General features: G+C 38.1%; 2 protein-coding genes across 2 annotated transcripts in view; both read left to right on the top strand.

Annotated features, from left to right (window-relative positions):
- The window catches only part of LOC109031841 (uncharacterized), a 47,629-nt gene extending 40,477 nt beyond the window's left edge, over window positions 1-7,152 (top strand). Inside the window, exon 2 of the mRNA XM_019043626.2 lies at window positions 1,791-7,152. Coding sequence (XP_018899171.2) covers window positions 1,791-3,860 — 2,070 coding nt within the window. The 3' untranslated portion in view covers window positions 3,861-7,152. The remainder of the gene's footprint in view (window positions 1-1,790) is intronic.
- A 3,472-nt stretch (window positions 7,153-10,624) lies between these two features.
- On the top strand, window positions 10,625-24,154 carry LOC109031820 (phosphatidylinositol-3-phosphate phosphatase). The gene is made up of 11 exons (XM_072305824.1): window positions 10,625-10,999; window positions 12,211-12,420; window positions 12,931-13,038; window positions 14,214-14,366; window positions 14,808-15,124; window positions 16,072-16,202; window positions 17,363-17,538; window positions 19,010-19,117; window positions 19,624-19,808; window positions 20,340-20,535; window positions 21,286-24,154. Exons 1-11 carry the CDS (start codon window positions 10,871-10,873, stop codon window positions 21,430-21,432), a joined length of 1,860 nt encoding a protein of 619 aa, XP_072161925.1. The 5' UTR covers window positions 10,625-10,870; the 3' UTR covers window positions 21,433-24,154.
- Window positions 24,155-24,178: the final 24 nt, after the last annotated feature.

The raw sequence follows: 24,178 nt of genomic DNA, 5'->3' as shown, positions 1-24,178 counted from the left end.
CGCCTACAAACCTAACGGGACACTTCACGCATTGCGCAACGCGTGAAGTATCCCGTCAGGTTTGTAGGCGCCTATGCTCATGTTGAACCGCGAGGAGGAGGATTTGTAATTTATGCATGAAATTTGTGCTGCTTTGCTAAGGAGAAACGCCATATGTATGATCTTTTGTCTGTTGCCATTTGCCTTGAAAAAACATAGATTTTGAAGGAAATGTATTACTATTTTTCTCCGATTTTACGGAGAAGTTTGTTCGGAATTTGATGTAAATGATCTGAAACTTTCACAGAAAAATATTTATTACTTTCCTTAAAAATATTATCTCATCGAAAGATGTTTCGTAAAGTTCAAATGTTCATACAGCGTTTTTCCTTAGAATGGCAGAATACAGCTAATCGGTGGATGCAACTTGATTAACTTCGGCATAGGGTTGGGTTGCATCGCCAAATTTGAAGGCGAACTAGCAGTGAACTAGTTTTCAAGCGATGCGGCGCAATATGTCTTTTTTACTTTTAATGAACTTTTTGGATTTTTCATCGTAAATTGTTACCCACGAAAAACTCAGCTTCCGCTCTGCTAAAATGCCATGCAACTGTGTGTTTTTTTCACGCGGCGCAGCTACTTTATAGTACGTAATAAAGATCAGCAGGCTGTCTTTGAAGAAAATTTATCCTCTTTTGCTTTCAATGGGTCCAAAAGTAAGCTCAAATAATGTGACAAAAATGGTGGCTGCCGTGAATAGAAGAAACAGGCCTAATCCCAAACTTCTCCATCAAAACCCAAATTGTAGTAAATGTGAAGCGCATCGGATTATTAGAGGAATCTTTATGAGAAGATGTCGGTTTTCCACGAATATTACGTAGGTAGGTAAAATCTGCATAAAGGGAGAATTGATGGAAAGTAAGAATACTTTCGAGAATATATTGAGTAATTAAATCTCGTAGAAAAATCATCGGATAGCGGGAAACAGGGCGTCTCAGGATTTTTTTGACTCCTGTGGGCTAATTATTTAAATTGTAAAAAGCTATACCTAGACAAAGAATACATAGGGAAAAATAAGCTATCTTTTTGGTAGAAACTGGTGATTGCAATGGAAGAAGAAGATAATAGACTAACTGAAGGTAACCCACGCGACACCTAATAGTTAGTCCATCATTTTCCAGCTAGTCTATAACAACCACCCGTTTCAACCAATAGGATCGCGCTGTATTTCTTTTTCTCCCTTGTCCATAGCTAATGAGCAATGAGAGTCGGCAGAAGCACCCTCCCGACAACGTTTTTCGGCAAATATTTGTTGTTCCTTCACACTGAAAAAGGAAACTCCGGCCGTGGAATACGTACTTACAGGCTACATGGACATACCGTCCGCGTTCTGGGCTCAGAGGCCAAATGTTCCGGGTCTAGCACTCAAAACAGACAAAACTACTGCTCCAGCACCTGGAACTATCGGCTCCAGCACCTGGAACTATCGGCTCCTGAGCCTAGAACGCACGGGGTGTTTATACACCGCCTAACCTCGAGTAGGGGGATGCTGTATGAGTATTAGAAATACCGAAGCAAGCATAAATGCCTGACGATTAATGACGATGACGAGGGGGGGGTGGGGGGGGGGGCACACACAACCACTGAGTTGGGTGAAGGGTGAGTGTAGGTAACCGCATCTAAAAACATTTTAAGAAAAATTTGCTTTTATCAGATCTGACTTCACCCCCTAGTGGAAACTTTTTTTCAGTGCCATGTCCCCTCGTTCAACTCAACTAATTAACTGACGTCGTTTTGTATTTCTGTTGCAGATGAGCATGGAGCGGAGCCTGGAGGAGGAGCTGATTTCCGCCCGGATGAGCCTCCGTCGACAGACGATCCGGTGCCATCAGATCATCAGCGCCCTCGTGAAGAAGATGCAAGACAAAGAGAAAGAGGCACAGGCGGAGAAGCAGCTCCGCGACCGGCAACTTTCGGGTGTCTTACGATCGCTGTACAACCTCGAGGCCCGGCTCCGGCGGGAGCAGCGGGCGATACGACAGCAACTCCTCGAGAAGGACAACGTCATCGCCGAGCAGCAGCGGGAGATCGAAAGGCTCCGCAGAGCCGGCGCATCGAGCGAGAAAGTCCCGTGCGGTACCCAACGGATCAGCGTAGAGTCTCAGACGTCGCCCCTCCCGGCTCCACCCACGGAGCTGAGGCTCGACAACGACACGACCGACGCTAAGAAGTTCTTCGACACGACCGACGCCAAGAAGTTCTTCGACACGAAGCCCGACCTCATAACTTCCATCATAGTCTCGCCGACGAAAAACGACCCGCACGAAGACCATAAGAAGCCCCGCGTGACTTTCGACACGGACTGTATCTATTTCCCGAACGACTCCAACATCATGGACAACTTCGACTCGTACGAGTTCAACCAAAACTCGCTCGAGTCCTTCGGCAACGCCTCGTCGAGGAGCGACAGCGACGTCGAGTTCAAGAACGAGATCAACAGCTTCGACCTCATCAAGAGCAACGTGGAGCCCAACGACTCGATCGACTCGGGAGACCGGACGATCGTCCCGGAGTCTCCGGGGATCCTCGAGCCGCCGACCCCGTTCAAGATCAGCCAATCGCCGAGGACCCTCATCCAAGAGGTGAAAATCGGGTCGGAGAACGACCGGATCGACGAGTACTACCAGAACAACCCAGTCCTCAAGTGCGTCAACCAAATACTCCTCCGAGACGAGGAAGATTACCTGGAGGCTAGAGATAATCTACAAGAGCAGAGGCAGGCGAGTCAAGAGTCGTTGAAGCCCAGCTCAAGCCCGAGACAGACTCAAAACTCGGAGCCGATTTTCAAAACTTCACCCTCCTTCAAATCCAACGATGAGAAATTCCTCTACCCGCTTCAGTCGAAGCTCTTTACCCCTCCGAGAATCATGTCGAACTGCAAGAGTGTGAAACTGCCACCGGCTCTACCGCCGAAACCGCAGTGTCTCCTGAAGAGCAAGCCGAAAATCTCGTTCAACTCCTCGATCAGCACGAACCCGTTCATAACCTCGCCGGAGCCGGGAGGCCAGAAGCTGGCCCAGCCCATCAGGATCGAGCACAACGAAAAGATCAGCTCGGTCTTGGAGGCCATCAACAACCCCGACTCCCCGTTCCCGAAACCGCCCTCGCCCAACGACGAGCTCTACGTCATATCCAACTCGGCGCTCTCCGGCCACGACGACGACTACGTCGACGAGCTGATGACGTCGCACTACCAGCCCGGGAGCAACGACAACTCGACGAAGGAGGAGCAGCCGTGGGAACAGCTCTGCGCCGATAAGCTCCTGGAGGATCTGACGAACAGCAACGAGAGCAAATCGGACCTCCTGAACTTGTTACCGAACATGTACCACTCGCCGAAAAGCGACAAGCAGGTGCCGTCCAGCGTGTCCCAGATGGTGAAGAAGTTCGAGAACATCACCAAAGTCTCCCCGAAGACGAAGGAGCTCGCCAAAGAGATGGATCTGTCGCAGAACTTCGAGGAGTTTTGTCTGGAGGATTGCGATATGGAGTCGGTGGACAGCAACAAGTCCACGTCGGACAGCTCGCGGATCTCGGCGGAGGGTGCCGAAGTTTTGGGCAATCCGCCGGAAGATGGAACCGGGGGCGCAACCTACGAGAACTTCCTCGAGGCGACGGGTCTGAGTCAGAAGTCCATCATGACTCCGAGTCGGATGTTCAGCAACCATAAGCACGTGATGAAGCCCAAAGATGTGAAGCATAGGAATAAAGTCAACAACGTTAACAAGTCCAATAACGTCGGGCTCTTCCAACGCTGCTCCACGGCCACCTCCATCAACGGAGGGCCGACGATTAAATATTGGACGGAACCTTTCCTGTAGGAGAGGGAACATTTTAGGTCAAGTTTCCGCTCAGGAAATGGCCTGGTTCGGGAAATCAGAGACCAGAATGTGTCGTGATTACGATCGCTTTATCTTGATACGATTTGCCGCGCAGGATCCGTTTGTGGTTGAACTAGTGTCGTATATATCGGCTGATTTCGGGCGAATTTTTGCGAGAGGATTTTCGGTCGACTTTTTCAACCAGATCGGCAGGGTTGCCAAGCAATGGAGAAAAACGCTCTGCTGAAGTCAAGAACTCTTAAATTCAGTTCATAGATGAGTTTTTGTCAACGTTTGCATCCCACCTCTCAACCCACCTCGGGAAGTGGGTCGAGAATTTTTAATTTGGTCGTCAATGCTGCCAGCATGAAAACCGAATGGACTACATTCTGCAATTAGGAACTATAAATTCTAGCCCGGTTTAAAAACAACGCATGTGCCATTAGTTTCTCTATGCACATAAGTGTTTTTCCACAAGAGCCAGAATTTATAGTTCCAAATTGCAAAATGCAGTCCAAATGTTGTAGGTGCACCATCGCCCGAAGGAAATTTTCGTTTTGTTGTGATAGAGGTTGCCAGTAAGTTAAACGCTTTAATCATACCCATTTGCGAAAATTCACCTTTTGAGTTTAACAATAACGAACCCGCTCCACGCCTAGTTTAAAAGAAGCATAGGAAAAACCTTGATTCGAAGAAATAAAAATAGGAAATTGTCTGAGAAAAAAGTATCGAACTTTTTCTTGCAAAAAAACCTGTCCTTTTTCGTCCGATTATTGCAATTTTCGACCATAACCATTAACCAGTTCTCGGAATCGAAAATCGTTGCGCTTATCAACCACTCGTATTGCCTCTTTATTTTTTTCAGTGCGACTTATCATAATTTAAATCAGCGGATACAATCTTCAAAGTTTTATGTGTTTAGTAAAACTGTTCAACCGCTCTCACGTGCCTTTGTCTGTGTTCAACTTAATAAAAAAATGTATTGCATGATGCACTGAGTGAAAAAGAATTTCTTACCGCGTTGCTCTTAGCTCTCATCGGTAATTTTGTGTTATTAGCAGCCTCGCTAAACTGGCTTATTTTCACCAAAACGAAATTACTGTGGTCTCTGTTTATTGGATGCGCCATTTTTTTATTTTCATTCCACTAAAGTGAGACAGTACTGATCTCTAGTTGATGAAGTTCTAGTGAGCTTGGAAGGTTTTGTCAACTTCCATGTTGCCGCCTTCCCTTCCGAGTTGAAACATTAAGCTAGTGCTTCCTTGTGTAGGGAAGTTTTTATTTTTTCATTCAAATCCAACATACTTAGGCAGTGAGTTTTACTGAGTTGAGAATGTTAATTAGCCTCATGAATCTTCATTTATTGTAAGGAGCCATGAGGCCACGACTTTAAGATTTTTATCACACCAAATCCCGTCCAGTTATTTCATTAGGTACTTGTGCCTTCACTGTAATGTCTTTCTAATGTATTATTCATTTTTTCCTTCTTTCCCCTGTCCATGTATTTCAATTGCAAAGAAAAAAACCTATTAATTGTATAGAGTCATTTGCCTACTTTGTAACATTCTGTTCTTTTTATTCTAAATTTAGGCATGATATTAAAAAAGTTCTGACAAAGCAGTCAGTTTTGTCTCCCTCTCTCTTATCACATTTCCATCGTCAAAATTGTCACGTGAGAAGAGAAGTAGGCGAACATTCCTAATTTCCTGAAAATGCTTGATTTACATTCCTAAAAATCTTACAAAGATCTGTATCGTATAAGTAAGCAGTATTTTAATTATTAGTGCGGTTTTTCGTGTATGGCATTGTAAAGCTTTATCGTTTTTTATTAGTTTTACGGTTTGACGTGGTTTTCACTCTTGTACCTGGGTAATTTTATCGATTTCTTTACTCATTCAGTAATTCATCCGTACATTTATTCATGTATTTAGAGTTTTTCGTTTGCTTTTAATTGTGATTACGAATGAGCATGGATATGTGAACTCAACTTCATATAGTCAGTAATTCGTTCAACCGGTTTCTTTTTTGTAGAATTTTCAAATCTTGTTTTTATCAAATCAGGTATCGGTCGAGTTTTACCACACCGCTATTTTATTTTACTGTATATATAAATTGATCTATTTTAACGTACTTACTGCACTTAGTTATTTGATCACTTTTACCTTTTACATGTAAATGCAGCTTCAATCCTCCTTGTTTTTAACTCTGATTACCAGTAACGAGTGAATGATCGATTATCGGTGTTTTTCCATTTGAAGCTATGGTAAAGAATCGATTATTAAGGTGTTCGTTGCGGACACCTTGCTTATCGATCCTTTTGCACAGGTGTAAATGTCAGATCAATCGATCTATCGCAAACCACGCCACACCACTGCTGATTACTAGTTGCCTTACTGACTGATCGATACCTTTTTTTATTCTAATTTGATATGGTGAAGAGGAAAATTTATGGAGATTGTGATTTTTCCTCGTGCCAGTCATCGAGCTCCGTGTCCGTTTTTGACACACGTAACCAGTGACGTGATCACGTGACGTGCTTTGCGATATATCGATTGATCTGCCATTTAAACCCATGGGAAAGGATCGATAAACAGGGTATTCGCAACGAACACCTTAATAATAATAGTTTCTTTACCATAGCTGCCGAGTATCCATCATTCACACCTCGCCGTTGGTTAACGCACCAAACCGGGTTGCAACGGTGTGGCTCCAATCAAGATTTTTACTCCGTGTGAATACATCGTAACATACATATCTTGTGCCTGTACTCAATCATGAAACATTAACATATGAGGCTTTATATGTAACAATGGCTGATGTAAAAAAATTCCTTTTAGAAAAACGCTCAAAAAACTGTTTTGGTCATACAAAAATGTTGTATGTTTGGCTCTGACTTCATGTACAGCTCTCGAAGATCACATCTCAGGTATTTTCTGAAAATTCTCTTGATGCCAAAAAAGTCTCTTCGAAAGTTCGAAAAGGTAATTTTTCACATCCGCCATTGTTTCATATAAGTCCTCATATGCTGTTTTTCTGAAACTCAAATCGTAACATTCCTGAAATATTCCGTGGCTGATTTCCCGATCGTCTCAAAAGTTATAATTTCCATTTAGTTTTATAATTATTTTAATTTATTTTTCAAAACTTAGCCCAAAAAACTCTGTTGCGTATGAGCGTCAGCCCAAGTTCACTTCTCCGTGCTCACGTGATGTTTTTCTCTGTATTATGTCTTTTAAAATTGTTAGATCGTTTTATCATTATTTTTAAAATAAACGTTATTTTTAAAATTTGATTGAATGTTTCCTCTAATTACTACCTACTCGAATATAGTTGCGTTCCCTCGCTTCCAGAGATGCAAAATTTCATGAAACTCCAGGGTGTCTAGTTACCAGGAAATGTCAGGGAATTTATTTTGTGTCAGAGAAATGAAAGAAAACGTAAAAAAATTGGTGTCAGGGAATTTTATTTTGCAAGCGATTTTCGTGTCAGGGAAATCGAAAAACACTGATTTTTTTTTTTTTTTTTGTCGTCGAAAGTGATGATGAATCAAGTTTCAAAAAAATGAAATCTATACCAAAATTTCTACCAGAATTTCGCCTGGTGTCTTTTAAATTTCAAAAATGAGGCAAAAATATCTGTCATAAGTTTAGGTATCATATATTTTTCTCTATTTATATTACATTATTCTCCTGAAACATGAAAGGATTCTTACTTACATCTAATCCGCTCAGCCGTGTCGAAATATTAGGAATATAATCCCTTTTTGTCAGGGAATTATTATTTCCGTCCGTCAGGGAATTTCTATTTTTTTCCTATTTTTGGCTTTTTTCTGAAGGAAATGTCAGTAATTTTTCTTTTTTAAAAAAAATATTTTCTTTATTTAAAAAAAAGCAATGAAATTTCACGATTTTTTTTAAAAATTTTACAATTAATTCAGTATGCAGTGAAACGCGCATTAAAGCCGTAAAATCTTATTTTTTAAATTTTAGAAAAAAAAAGAATCATGCGTATCACAAAGTCTCCTATCGAATTTTCAGGTTGCATACGCAGCCCCTGGAAAACTGCTGAAATTGCATGGAAAACGAATTTTCACTTGTCAGTAAATGAAATTTATTTGTGCAGTTCCCTGCTCTCTTTCATTCGAGTAAAGATACCAGGAGAAAGTCGCTGGAATTTCAACGTTCACCCAATGCGTGTTTTGCTATGGTATATAGAAAAAAAGATGCATTAGCTTTTTTGCCATGGTAAGGAAGAACCCCTTATGAACCTTCGCACGTTGTCAAATTTCCTCAGATAAAGCATAACTTTTTGATTAAAATTTATGAACACTTTTCGTTCAAGTTTCCAGCAAATTCCCTTCGCAATATGATCTGAAGCATCGAAAAATTTAAAGTAGAAATACTCATATAATATTTCTTAAAACTTCAAAATTTAAGAGGGGAAATCTGGCAACGTGCGATTGTATAAATGGCGTTTTTCCTTAGCCCGGCAGGTTTGACTATCACCGAAGTCCTTCGGATGTAATGTTTTGAGAAAACGTAGTTAATATTTTGACAGAAGTTTAGAATACTTATTCTTGCTTCCCATTGTGCATGCCCAATTTAACTGTTATTCGCAGGAATCGGTAGATTCGTCTGCAAAGTTTAAAAAAGGAGAAGAAAAAAAAATTGGCAAGAAAACCAACAATCTTGCAAAATCGAATGGTATACTTACAAACGCGTTTTAAATTACGCGATACACGTCAGTAGATAGTGCATGAAGAACATAGAAAACTGTTACCTAGCTCTCCGCGTCATTGGAATTTTTCAACCTTATGATTTCTTTAGAAAAAGAGAGAAAAAAGGGAATGATCTCACGGAACTTTGCGCGAAGGTTAAGTTTCGTAAACCTACCTCTGTGTGAGCAAGGCCTTCCATCTCTAAGACATGAACGAAAAAATTATGAAAGAACAAACATAAATGCGGTTTAATAATTTTAACCCTCTATGGCATGAATTAATTTTGAATCTCAGATTTTAGGGGACACTAATCTATTTTGTAGTTTGCATAAAAAAAAGAGAGTACCAAATTTTTTTTCAAAATTCTAAAGTTAAGGGAATCAATTTTTCAAAAAAAGAAAAAACTAATGAAATTTTGCAAAATTAAGGCACAGGAGAGAGACTCAATTTTTTTAAAAACCCTGAAAATAAGTTGTTACGAATTCGTAACGCTATTGCCATAGATGGTTAAATTCCGCCGCCGCGCCGCGCTGATCACTTGAAGTATTCCTTCAGTCTTGTAGGCGCTATGCGTTTCACGCCGACCGCTGCTGAACGCACTGCATTTGACGCAATGCGTGAAGTATCCATGCAGTCTTGTAGGCGCTACGCGTTTCACGCCGCGCCGACCGCTGCTGAACGCACTGTATTTGACGCAATGCGTGAAGTATTCATGCTGTCTTGTAGGCGCTAATATTTGTTACATGCCGACCGCCGCGCCGGGGGCTTCTCCTTTTCATCTCAAGTCCTCGTCATCATTGTTCTCTGCGCCGCGTCGTTCCAGGCGTAATTGTGTGTTTGGTTCCTCTCTTAACTCGACCAATTAAAGGTGCTGTGCTGTCTCTTGCATCACCGAAAGACGACAAAATTAGAAACGACTATACTCTCAGGAAATGAGAGATTTTGTTGCCTTTTCTCGTTTGTATTTTTTTTTCTGAATCCGATTTTTTTATACCTACATTTAAAAAATTTCAAGATTTGCCGCCCCCTAAAGCCGCCATGGGCCGCGGCCCATGTGGTCACCCCCTAAATCCGGCCCTGGTTTCCATTCCTGGAAACATCTAAATCGATCCGTTTGATGAATTCCGAATGAAAGTCTCTGAAAAATTGTAAGAAAAATATTCGCAAGTGTCCCCAAAATTACGTATTTTGATAATCTAAGGAAATTTGGCTGCGTCCGAAGCCTCATAGGACGTTTTCCAGCCCGGCTGCATTATTGACTTAACGAGGACCAGTTTTTAAAAGCACAGAAAATATTCTTGTGAATCCCAGCTAGCAATAGAACAATTTCCCGGTAAAGCTCAGTCATTTCTTGAGCCAGGGGCGGACTGGCCATGGGGGCGGGGAGGCGATCGCCTCCTAACAATTTGCCGCGGAGGTCCCGAAGGGGCCCCCGCGGCGAATTTTTTTCGAGTTATGGTTTTTTCCCTGCAATGTTGTAATTTTTTTATCCTTTTCAGTCACTAAAAGGCCCCAAAATCCTTGAAAATTTGTCTTTAAGAGACATGAATGGTCGCCTACAGCTTATGTGATGAAGGGGCCCCCAAAGAATCCTGAGAATGGGTCATTTTGAAGTTCAAATACTGTAGAATTTGACTCCAATAATGCTTAAAATTGCGTTAAAAAAGTGTGAAATTTCCCAAAGTTTCCGAAGGAGGGCCCCGGACCTCCGTAGAGGGGCCCCCGAACGACAGGAGGGGCCTCCAAATCTAGGTCGCCTCCTAACTTTTCGACTACCAGTCCGCCCCTGTCTTGAGCAGTAGGGAAAGTTTTCTAGTAAAGCTCAGCGGCATAGTTTCCATACATGCAAAGCCCATTAATTACATTAGCCTTAATTAATTACCTGCGCCTAACTTGCTTTGCTTGAAAAGCGGTCGATGGTTGAAGCCCGTAAATTCAAATAAAGGCGCGGTTTCGTTCTCGTTATTCCGTTATGAGGAATTCGGATTTTAGACAAATCCGAAGCTAGGAACGGTACTGGGAATTTTGAATGTGAAACGTGCCTTGAGGTTATGTTTCATTGTTTGTTTGTAATGTTGACTTTTTGATAATATTGCTGATACCTGATAAAATTTTATTTACTATTTTCTCCTATTAATGTCGCGATGCATCTCTACGGTTTTATCTCATAGTCAGCAATAAATCACTTAGCTTAATTGTGTCAGCCCTAACTAACTCTAGTTTTTTGTGTGGTGTAATTACTTTAGTTCCTTTTGTTGACGCCCTGTGCCTCTACAAATGCCAAGTTCTCATCATGGATAGGAAAACAATGAGCAGCGAGTTACTAAATTCTGACTCCTGTAATCTTCACAATGCCAGCTCAGACTCGCTCGGCTCCGACTCGATGTCCAGCTCCTTGACGTCGAAGGTTGGAAACGAAAATGTAAGTTATGGAGCCGTTCAAAGGCTTTGAAAGGTAGTATCCACCCCTCTGAGCTTTTACCTTTCAGATGCAATAACTTTGAAAAGGGGTTGTACTCACAGTTTTTGAAACTTGAGTGTTTCATGGGAATGTGCCTCTCGAGCAAAGGCAAAACAGTTCTTAAACGCTTTCTAGTAATTTTCCTGCAGAACGGTCTCTTTCAGAGGGTTCCATATTGTGATGAATTGGAAAAAGTCACATTTTCAGGGAGGTAGAGTCCGTCTTAGACAACTCTGCCCCTTTTGCTGTCTGCGCAAAATAGGAACTTCCCCACTACGGGTATACAGCAAAGGAGAGCAAGTCAGGCTCTAATTGTATGGTGTTGACGGAGTGTTGTCGTTTGATTGAAGGAACTGTTTAGTACATTTTTCTCTCTTTTCTTGCAAGCCCCTGAGTTACTTTGACTCGCTTGTCATTTTTTGAAAGATCGAAAACAATCCAATAGTAGAACTCACATCTTGTATCTTGAGACAAACTTCTAAGTATTGTGTATGTCACCACTCATCAGTGGTGCCATCTGACTGCACGTGTTTGTCTCAACACACAATGCACTATATGTATATCAGCTCTATCAGCACTCAAGAGAATTTGACAAATTTAGAGCCATTAAAAGAAATCAAATCTAAGTGGAAGCTTTGATAGGAGGACTGAAAATATTCAGGGAAAATAAGGGAATTGGGGAGTGAAAAAATTATGTAAACCCTGCATCGGTGATCTTGATTTCAGATTTTGAAGGAATCATCTCCTTACCATCAAAACACACACTTGGAAGTGTCGTCAGATAAGTTGACATTAGTTTACTTTCGGTTTGCAGGTGTTTCAACGTCACCACTCTCCACATGAAAACATCAGATTCTCGCAGAGGCGAGGTATGAAACTAACTTATAGTTGGATGGGTTTTAATAATTTCTAACTTTATAACGCTTTAATTTTTAGCCACTTGAAACCACAACCACATGACGGTTGCGAATCATAGCTGAAAAGTAGTTTATTTACAATATGATCATGAGATACGAGATAGTTGTTTTCAAGGTGGATAGTAGCAAACGATGCTTTGTGGAGAGGCGTAAATTTGTTTACAAATCGAAAGTAAAAAAATGTCAACTTATCTGACGATACCTCTGATTGCTCTTAAATATCTATTTTTTTTTATTATGACTGTCATTTTTCAGGTTGAACCTGCAGAGGCCGTTCCAACTGTTCGACCTGATGACCCTCCACTTCTACCAGGTGAAAAAGTCCAAGGTGTTGCCAGGGAAGTAACTTATGTCTGCCCTTACAGTGGTCCCGCCCGAGGTGTTCTGTCAGTAACCAATTACAAGTTACATTTTCGGAGTTTGGACAGGGATACACCCTATGTCATCGAAGTACCTCTTGGCGTGGTATGTATAATTTTCTTTTTGTACTTACATAAAAACTATTATTCAGCAACTGTTTTTATAACCCTTCAAAGGTGTCTTTGTTGAAATCGTCAACTTTTAGGAAATAGAAAAGAACCAGCAGCTAGATGTGGAAGAGGCCCTAACCATTGATTGAAACTGATGGAAAATTGGAAGTATTTCTGCTAAACGGAACCAGAGACAGGTGGGAAAGAAGGGGTGTGCTTGTTAGTTGTCTTGAAGTTCAGCCAAAAATAAGAAGATCCGATCAAACAAGCCTTCATTCTAAGTAACTTACTGCATTTTTCCAAGTGCGAAACCCCTCTCTTCATCATACTTAAAAACTTGGTATTTAGACACATAATTTCATCACATTTTAGCATATATTAGCATCGGCCATCAAAATGTGATTCTGTGACAAGAGCAATTCATTCATACTTTTATTTGCTTTATTTTGATTTATATTATATCTTTAATCATTACTTATTTTATGCTTTATTGAATTGGGTTTAGGTGAACCGGGTAGAGAAAGTTGGAGGACAGCTTAGTCGAGGAGAGAATTCATACGGAATCGAAATATTTTGCAAAGACATGCGGAATCTCAAATTTGGTCATAAACAGGTGAGGTTACCATTCTCATTTGTTTTGTCTATCTTGTAGTAAATCACTCATATTATATAGAAGTTTCGAATAAAAGTGAAATTGACCGACAATGTTAATCTACCAGTGTAACTGATCAGTTTAACTTTCATCAGGGGTATCATAACTCTATATCAGTCAGAAATTAGTAAGTTCTTTACCACTGAAACCAATACAATTTCACAAGGTGTCTGCTGTTGAAATTAGTCGGCTATTTCAGAAATACGTATTTGGGCTCTTGCTCCTTGCTTTTTGTTTTCTAGATCTTGACTAATAGTCGCACTGCCTACTTTGGTCATGTTCTTTCCTTACAAGGTTCCTTGTAACTTTTCAGGAACCTTTAGTCGTATTTTTTTCGCCGCAACAATTGTTTCCTGTTACCGATTTTGTGTTATTTGCGTCACTTTTTCACAACCAATGAGAGCAAAGCAGCTAGAAGTGAGGTTAAAAATCTTGTTAACAAAACACAACAGTCGTAACAAACCGTAACAATTCTGCAACCTGCTCCGGAGCACGTTCCAAGTGTTTCGCATCAAAATGTTACGACAGCGTTGCCATGTTGTGCAAAAAAAATCCAATTAAATAAGCCACGCCCCCTCATTTCCGGTAACACTCAAACAAAATACGAATGTTACACACTGATGCGAAACAGTTTCGATTGTTACGCCAAACAAAATACGTCTTTTGTTAACAAGCAGAGCTCTCTTCTTAACGTACTCTTTGGTTCCTGTGTGCCAAAAACATTTTAACTGATCAAAAAATTCTACTGGCCAATATTTTTCTAATCTACGTGGATTGTAATTAGCTCTCTAATGACTGATTAAAATCGGCACCATAGCATCATGGAAGAAATGATTGACAAAAGCAAATTTTCAGAATATTTTGTGCTTGGTCATTGATCTTCTAATTCAAAAGTTTTTGCCAGTAGTGCAATATTACTGCTAAACAGGACTATTCGTTTTGATGCAAACAAAATGTCTCCAGCCAGCCAACTCTAGCTCAAAATTTTTAAGTCAACTCTACCTTGTAAAGAATGAATGTTTTGGTTTCTCATGAATATGTACATATGATATTCCTCAAGTTCATTTTCTCTTTAAAGGAATTCTTGTCTCAGGAAACCTTTCTTCATTTTTGTGCAATTTTTCTTTCCTTTACAGGAAAATCATTCCAGACGAAATGTATTTGAGAAACTGCAGCAGTATGCCTTTCCTCTTTCTCATAAACTGCCTTTATTTGCATTTGAGTACACTGAAAGGTTTCCGGAAAATGGATGGAATGTTTATGAACCTATAGCTGAACTGAAAAGAATGGTAAAATTATTTCTTTACCTATCCACTTAACTACCTACCAACTATATAGAATTGAGCTATCTTGTTTTTAGATTGAATGTTTGACGAAATCCCCCTGACAAACATATGTATAGTGATTTCCCATTTTCCTTCAAAATTCAGTGGAAAACTGAAATTCTCATGACGAAACACTTTATAGGAAAAGCACTACCTCTCTGTTTATAGTACTTGTGTATTCATGCGCAAAAGCTTGTAGCAATCTCTCTGTCCGGTTAGGTTTGTAGGGGGCTAAAATGACTGCCCTTTAGGGAAGCTGTTGTTGTGCCTGAAAGGCACAATGAAAGAGGCGCAAAGAAACAATGATGTATGCAAAATTCCAATGTATCCATCCCTCATTAATTCAAGTTATCTTTATCATTTTCTTTTTCTTATAATGTCTTTTTTGTATCATTTTCATGAAAGGGAGTTCCTAATGACATGTGGAAGATCACAAAAATCAATGAAAACTACACAATTTGTGATAGCTACCCACCAATATGGGCTGTTCCTTCCCAAGTCACAGAAGAAGACTTGCGTCAAGTCGTACAGTTTCGAAGTCGAGGTCGAGCACCTGTACTGTCATGGATACATCCAGAATCGCAAGCGACCATCACACGAGCATCTCAACCTTTAGTCGGACTTGGTGCAAAACGGAGCTGTGAAGATGAGGGTTACATTCAGTTGATAATCGAAGCCAATGCGCAGTCTCACAAGTTATTCATCATGGATGCAAGGCCTAGGTATTGTTTTTGAGGGGAATTTTGCAAGAAGTGATGCCTCTTTTAAAATCTCCACCGAGTCGTATTTTTCTCAGTGAACTGAGAAAAAAAAAAGTTGGCGGAAGACTAGATTTCCAATAGGTGAACTATGAAACTTGAGGACCTCTCTCCAAATCACCATGGCCCATTAGAAATTCATATATGTATTGCCAAATTTCGGATTTTCTGACCATCTCCTCCTTCTCTTAATGCTTTTTTGAAGAAGGTCCCTATCCTTTAGCAGTTAAAACAGAATCACATAATCTCTTTTCAACTCTCTTGTGTCACATATTTTCTGAAGAACCCCTTTACACTGAAGCTGCATCAGTTATATGTTTTAATATACCAAATTTCAAAGTAGAGTGAAAAAATAAGATGAATTTTCTGGTAATTCAAATTAATACTGTCCATAAAATTATACATAATAAGGTGTGAGGTGATGATCTATGCTTCTCCATTGTCAGATTTGAAAAATATCGATTCTCCTTGTCTTTCAAAAGTCTTCATTGCGAAAATATTACCACCCACAAGAGAGTTCAAGGAGTTTTCTTTTAGAGTTAAGACGTAAGTAATTGAGGAATTAAGCAAGGGCAAATGAACAATCTTCTAATTCTTGTAGGACAAACCGTGCATTGTCAATACTCAACCTCCTTTTGGTTGGCGCTACACTTATCCACACTGTCGAATTTATTAACCTTACCAATGCTGAGGTACAATTGGACATGTTTAGTAGATCTACGTCCAATTGTCAATACCCAGCCTCCTCTTGGTTGGTGCTAAACTTATCTTTACTCTGAAGTGTATCAGCCCTGTCAAGATAGGTATAATTTTCAAACTAAATAGGTCGTTTTACACCTTTCCGGAAGATGATTTTGTCTCAACTCCCTGTTGTTTCAATTTGATTTATTTGGTTTTTGTTTTTAAACTAGCGCAAATGCTATCGCAAACAAAGCAAAAGGTGGTGGTTATGAGCCTGAGGATACATATCAGAATGCAGAGCTCATTTTCCTGGACATTCACAACATCCATGCCATGAGGGAGTCATTGAGGAAACTTAAAGGTTTGTCTTTAATGAGTTATTTTAAAAGTTAAACAATAGTTTCTAAAGTGTCCAGCCATTCTTAGCGTTAATGCACCAATCTAAAATCTTGTATCATGCTCAAATTAAAATTGACCTTCAGCTTTAACAAGGCAAGTTTCATGTGGACAGCCTTGTGAAGGCAACCTCAAAAAATGTCAAGGCGAAGAACTTTCTGCGCCAATGTTTACAAAAATGATTTGATATAATAGTTGATGGATCCATTTATAATTTATATTTTAATAGATGTTATTAATATTTTAAATTTTAAGATTCTTTTTAAAATTACCTCTGACAGTCACTAGTGCAGTAGTGTGTTTGATACTCATGTAAAAACTTTGATTGAGATGTATGTACTTCGAAATAATAGGGTGGTAAAATAGTGCTGGGTTTACACTATTTTGTGGGGAAAACAAGGTCAAAAATTTTGAGCTCTAATATGTACTGAGACCTCATTATGGCTCAAAATTGTTGACTTCACTTGGAATTTTTAAACTTTTTGATCTTGTTTCCCCTTCAAAATAATGTGGACCCAGCACTATTTTACCATCTTGTTACACATAGTTTGGGCCACGATAGTGTTTTTTTCTTCTTCGAAATAATTCAGAAAATACATTCAGATTAAATTTTGCTAATTTTTCTGTCTTTTTATTTGTAATGTTCATTTGAGACAGACATTTGTAGTCATCTTGAGGAACTTTCAATCAAATTTTGTAAATGAATTGAGGATCGTTGATAGGTCAGGAACGTCCTTTTCAATTGCAGCATATCATTCTACCACCTTATTCTTTGTCAGCCACAAGTCGACACTCAAGCTCTAAGTGCAACTTGAAAAGTAATGGTATTAACTAGAAGTTGACACTCGAGAACGCAGGGCTAAGTTTTTTTCAATGACCAATTTATTCAATCTGCTGTATTGTTTTTTGCCTTTTGGAAATTCATTTTTTGTTTCATCTTAATGTAAGCTAGAAATTCTAATATCTTTTTTGGTAGTAAATTTCAGAAGTTTTCTATGTTTTCAATCTTTTCTGCATTAAAGTTTTATCTTAAAAAAATGTTCAGTGGTGCTTTTCATCTCATCTTATTTATAGTTCATAGTGTAACGGAACAAAATCTCAATTTTTGTAATTTTGTTTTTCCAGAATTATGTTTCCCTAACATCGATGAATCCAAATGGTTATCAGGAATTGAGTCGACATATTGGCTGAAATATATTAAATGCATCTTGGCTGGAGCTTGTCGAATTGTAGATAAGGTGGAGAATCATAAGACTTCTGTATTAGTTCACTGCTCGGATGGTTGGGATAGAACTTCACAGGTATTCCTCAAATTTGAAGTTAAGACTTCTTTTTTTCTTTAGTAATTTTGAAAATAAAAATCATAAATATGATGTCCTGGTCGTATCTCACAAACAGTTGAAGAAGTGGTACATCATTTTTTAAAACTCTCGGGTCCAACCTTTCTAATTAATTTCTCTTTAAAAAATGCTGACCTTAATTGGATCCGTTAAGCAGAAAGGAATCAGCTATTGCTAAATTTTAATTTGGAAATTTAATATTTTACACGAAAACGCTTGTGCGGATTTTTTTTGTCAATTTAAGTGAATTTTTTGCATAGTATGATGCAAAGTCCTTAAAATTTTCAAAAGAATCCGCTTAAACGTTCTCTTGTAAACAATTTTATTTGCCCAACTCAATTTGGCAATAGCTGATGTGGCCTGGTTCCTTTCTGCTAAATGCGGTTCAATTACTCAAGCAAAGACATTTGGTGCTGCAATTCACTTCATCTTTTTCCTTTGCCTTGTTAAGCTAAAAAATAGCAAAATATTGGAGGCAGCTTGCAGGTTAAATATTGCGGAAAATATTAATTCCTGCTCAAAGGTCAGGTTTTTTCTTTTCAATTTTTCTCTTTTTTAGAAGAATCTGGTTAAATACTTTCTGTAGTAAGTAGTCTTCAGTAACTACACCAGAAAAATCACTAAAGGGAAGTTACCTGAGTCAATATTCGTGTTTCTAAATTCTTATTTCAAGTTTTTTAGGGGGAAGGGATCAGTTTTAATCATTGTCAGGAATTAACAAATTTAAAAAAGAATCTGTCTACAAGAAATGTATCATATTTACTTTTATCATATACAACTTTTTTCATTAACTGGGTAGAGCAAGCAAAACATTCACATCTACATTGCTTTGCATCAAAATCTCATCTCCTATTTTAATTTATTGAAAGGAATCTAACCAACATTTTTGCTTAAAATTTTGTTTAAAGAACCCTCATATGGGTAAAAAAAATTGTAAAAATATTCGAACAGGGATTTTGGTTGGTTTCCTTCCAAAAAATCAATTTTGGGGATGAGATTTTAAAACATCCCAACACAAATGTTACTGTTTTGCTTAAATCTATCCAATTCTTTCCTTCTTTCTAATGCTTTCTTGTATGAATACATTAAAATTTGTCAGAGAAAGGAGAGAAATGTAATCCTAGGTGTAGCGTTTTAAAATGTCTGCTAGTGGCCACATCTCCGTGTGGTATTGAACCACTCTGTTTTTATTTCCTTTTCTCGCCTGCGGCGTATTTAGGGAGAAAATCGACCATCTTGAAATATTCCAGGAATTTCTAGATTTTTATGAAGAATACACTAAAGTTCTGAGCAGCTGCAATGATCCTTAAACATAAAATTAAAAAACAATGGGAAACCTTTAGCGTCCCAAATAGAAATACACTTCATATTTCTAGTTTTGCCATATTGGCACATGCATGTTAAATTCTTATGTTTTTATGTTTTTTTCTAGCTCACAGCTTTAGCCATGCTGATGTTGGACCCTTATTATAGAACTCTCAAAGGATTTGAAGTTCTAATCGAGAAAGAATGGCTCAGTTTTGGTCACAAATTTCACCTGGTAAGAATTTCATTTTTCATTCTTCTCTTCTTCTTCTTTTTTTATTTCCTTATTTTGAATTTCATGATTTTTAATTTTTCAAATCATAAGAAAGAGGAAGCAATGACATTTATATTTTCTCTGTTTTATCTAGACATCATGCACAACTTCCATCTCACTTTTCATGTGTGTTCATCAGTTTGAAAATAGTATTTAGAATTCCTAAAAAATTAGTGTAGTCCAATAACCAGGAAACCAAAGGACCAAAAAAATCGATGCAACAAACTGTAACAATAAAACTGAAGGTGTGTATCAAAGCTTGAAAGCCCTTTGACTGTTCATAATGGCTCACTGCGGTCCATGGAGAATTCAGAATAACCCATTTTAATATTATTCATAATTGCATTCGAACCTACTGATGAAGGTTGCAGGATTGTGTGATTAAATCGTCTACTCTAACTTGAGCAATTTGAAAAAAAAGTACTGGTTTTTAGTATATTTCTAAGTTGATGAATCTGTGTTTCCAGCGAATTGGACATGGCTCAGACAATCATTCAGATGCAGATCGTTCACCGATCTTTCTTCAATTCATCGACTGTGTTTGGCAAGTGACGCAGATGTTTCCAAATGCCTTCGAGTTCAACGAGTTTTTCCTCATCAATATCATTGATCACATGTACTCCTGCCGATTCGGAACATTTTTGTTCAATAGGTATGCATCCTGTAATCATTTTTTATGCTTTCAAAGAACAAAATCAAGCTAAGTAAATTAAAAATATGAATTTGAACTTACCTTTTTGTTGTCTTTCTCACCAGCCGATCGTTCAGACAGGCAGGCAGACAAGCAATCGGGCAGACAGGTATAAGATGAAATCAAGAAATTCCAATTATGACCAAGTTTGCACCAAACTAATCATCGGGTGAATAAGAAAATATTGAAATATGTAATGAAACCTAATCGGAAAACGCAGATACTTAAATGAAGATTTTTTGCTTAGCCTAGACTAATGTTAATGAAATTACAGAAAATCAATTAAAAATGAAATTATTCTCCCTATCTAAGATACAATTTTAGAAATTGATCGTTGATTCTGTCACTTGTCACTCTAAGTGACAAATCTTACACTTTCAATTTCAACCCATTATTTTCTACATCTTTGAGAAATCCAAAAGTTGGCCCAACTATAGATTCATATTGAAATTACAATTTACAAATATTATATGTTTATCTGTAAATTTGCAGCGACAGGGAAAGAACCAATGAAGGCGTCAAACAGAAAACGGTATCATTATGGTCTTATTTAAATTCATCAATTGATCTCTACAGAAACCCTCTCTATCATCCTCAGCCACATGTTCTAGAGCCAATAGCATCTATGAGATATATTCAGTTGTGGAAAGGCTACTATTGTCGATGGAATCCTAGCATGAGGCCCCAGGTATGTATATTCAGATTGACACAGAAACCTTTCAAAAAGAAGATTTTTATCCTTCCACACTCTGTAGCAGTGAAGATTTTCCTTTCAAAATAATTACATAGTGTATTTAAGATGGTCAAGACCTCTTCGACCAGTCCTTGGACAGAAAGACAACCTACTTTTATCAGATGGAAGAGGTCTCCTTATTAGAAGCAGTCTGTAAAATCCCTCATTAATTAGACAGATTTACGCAAAAAACGTTAGTCTAAGCAGAGAATACCTAGCGCATGGACTTCTCTCTCAGAAGTTCGTCCTCTTGCTGTAAAAGAAAATGTTAAAAGTCCAAAGTTTTAATTTTAATGAACTAAAGAACGTAACATATTTTTGCTTATTTTTGATCAAGGAAATTTTCAAACTTTGGTAGAAAAATTATCATTCGTTGGATTTGTATCATAGAAAAGAAGCAATAACAATAGGAAGGTACAAATATTCACATGTATTGCTGTTGGAAGAGATGCAATTTGTGATTGGATATACTTGGGTTTCCCCTTTTTTTCTTTCCTTGATAAATGTTTCAAGCCTGTGCTAATTTTGCCTGTGTGGCAGTTATTCCAGAGTCATAAGTAATCAATCGAAATGATTACAGGTGAAAGAACTATGATGTCATCAATTTCAAAATCGGAATTGATCTTTTGACTTCATTTTTCTTACTAGATGGAAGAATTTTTCTTTTTTATTTAAAAATCTCTAATATTCTTGACATTACTACAGGATCCTATTTACCAAAGAACACGGGAGCTTCTCGTGCTGAAAGAGCAGCTAGAAAAGAACCAAGAGGACTGTCGGAAAGAGCTGAGGTCTCGCATTTCACGCTCAATTGGCTCACCATCACGATTGGTTGCATCACCAAAGCACTAGTAGCTCAAAGGTAATCAATTGATTGATTTTTCCTTTCCTGCAACTTCAAGGGGGCCTGGCTAAATACATGTAGGGCTGTAGCTTTGCTGTGAACTGTGCCTCAGTTCATTGATCATAAACTGTAGAGGCAAAAAAGTCTTGCAAAAAGAATGTATGAAAGTAAGAGAAAATGTATGTCCGGAAAAGTGAGCAAATTGGACAGAAAAAATGCATAAATCTGGATACATTCAGAATGGTTGGTTTTGAAGTACCTCATTAAAGTCAGTAAACAAATATTTTTGTGCACATCAGTGAAAGTATGAGGATTTTCTAAATAAATATACCTATTAGAAAAGTTCAGTGAACTATCAAGAGAAATTAGGGGTTTTGGAAGTGAAAAAAAATATAGATATTTATTTCTTCCTGTTGAAGAGGAACCATTTGCTGGGTTGATTACTTACGTGTGATTTACTTTAGCTGTTTATAACACTAAGCATTAAGGAACAATAAACCAGCAAGAATCGCAGTGATATTTTGCCTACCTTTCTCATTGAATACACCTTTTAAAAGTGGAGCAATTAGATGCAGTCAATATTTCAGTGAAATAGGTCAAATAATTATCAGGCAAAAATGACACAAATTTTTGCTTCTTAAATCTCGGAATATCTTGTAGGGCTTTCTTTCTTGACCTGAAAAAGAAACACATTAATTTTTTCATGAAATTAAACTTGAATGCATTCCAATTCTCCCATAAGTAAACTGGACCAAAAAAAAATGTAGGCTCTTTGTTTTATACAATTGACCAAACTTTAAACTGAATACTTTTGTTTATGTGAAATTTGAAGATGTCCGATAACTGCATCAAAGGCATTTTCAGAACCACTAAAAACAAACTGTTGCTCCTATTTTTTATGTAACATCTTCCATGATGCACTGACATTTTCTTGAGATCATGTCAGTCGCTACTGCTTCTCATTTATAGCCCTTTTAGAGACTCTTTCAGTTTCTTACTTCCCGATTATTACTGCTTAATTTTAAAATTGCAAAGCTTATATATATGGCGTAAGTATTTTCATGAATTCACTGGGCCTGTATGTCACCTTGGCTCCATCAAGCGAATAAGAATTTGACAGGCCATCATTAATTTTTTCTTTGAAAATTTTTTGAGGCTGCGGTTAGTTGGGGAATTCCACAGCTCGTGGTCAATAAAAAGTAAAATGATAAAATAATATGTCATACACTGTAGGAATGCTCCTTAACTATCGAAAATTCCGAGTTAAATTTATTCTGTCAGAGGTTTCTGGTGGCTAGTCTTTGTTGACTTTGTTTTGGGGAGCAAAATAAAATTGTGGATGATTACAGACCAAAGGTATCCTCTCTGAAAAAAGTTAGAGATGACTACATAGTCAGAATCCCCCCAATAGTGGCTCTTTTTTGCTCATCGAAGTTCATTTAAAATGTGCCTTATTTCACCTAATTTTTGGCCTAGTGTGTCAACTCGTCCTTATGAACCCCCCCCCCCCCCCCCTATATTCTTGTTTTCTTTTAAAATTTCATCAAATTATGTTCGTTCTGCTACCTGTCTCAAGCATTTTAATCTATTTGTCTTCATTGTGACATTGATACTATTCAGTCATTTCAATGTCATTTTATGAAGAATGGGAATGGGCCAGTTGCGCTGGCAACAGAATCGTGTTTTGATGCTTGATTCTTGTAGATTAGCTAAAAATAAGAAGATCTGTCCGAACAGCAACTTTCCATGTTCAATATTAACGGAGATGTCGTCTTTTGAAAAGTTCGGTTTTTGTTGTCATCCACCACTGTAGTGCATAACATAGTATTTCAGTTAATATTGATCGTAGAAAGTTGCTGTTTGGACAGATCTTCCTATTTTTTGTTGATCTGCCAGATTAAAGCATGGAAACACGATTTTGTGACCAGCGCAACTGACCCATTCTGAACCTGGTAAGCATCAGTGGCATTTTACAAGTTGGCAACGCTGTTTTTCCTCCGGTTAAATTCATCAAAAATATTGATTTTAGGTGAAGCAAGCCAAGATTCAAGAAGCCAAGTGATCTAGAATCGATTGTTTTATATAATTTAAACGGAGGGAAAACTAAAAAACAGTTTTGCCAACTTTCAAGGATTGCCACTTGTAAGCATCAGCCTTGTGGGACACGACGGTATATTAAAATTTAAGAATTGGATCTTACAGATTTTCCACATTTTCAAGATTATACATATTTTGAAAAACTAGTTCTTTAGAAAACTGGTTTTATAATTACATATCAACGGTGTAAGTTGGCAATCACATAACACAGTTTGCAACGTTGCAGACTTCCTGTCATACTTTATTTTTCTAACGGAAAACTACTCAACAGCAATTCTTTAAAACTGCCGTGATTTTTCTTCTCTGTGCGAAAAAAATTCTGCAAAAACTTCAAGGAATAATGTCAATTTGTTCTCTTTTAAAAAAATAACCTAGAGGCGGAGATTTGCAAACAAGATATGTGATTGCGGACCTATGCTGTCGATATATGGTTTTAATACTTTATAGTTACACGTATGTAGTTGTATTTTTTGTTTTTAAATTTAGCGTATTAAGTTGAAGTCATCCTTTGTTTACTAATTTTGTATCTATGTATTTATGATGTATCATATTTTTATAAGTTAGAGTGCATTTTTGTTATGATTATTGATCAGTTGATTTTTTAAATGAATAATAAACCAAAGCTTCAGGAAAGTCAGTTTCGTTTTTTGCTGATGA

The sequence above is a fragment of the Bemisia tabaci genome, unplaced genomic scaffold, assembly GCF_918797505.1.
Source record: "Bemisia tabaci unplaced genomic scaffold, PGI_BMITA_v3".
Lineage (NCBI taxonomy): Eukaryota > Metazoa > Arthropoda > Insecta > Hemiptera > Aleyrodidae > Bemisia > Bemisia tabaci.
This window is presented reverse-complemented; position numbering and strand designations above follow the sequence as displayed.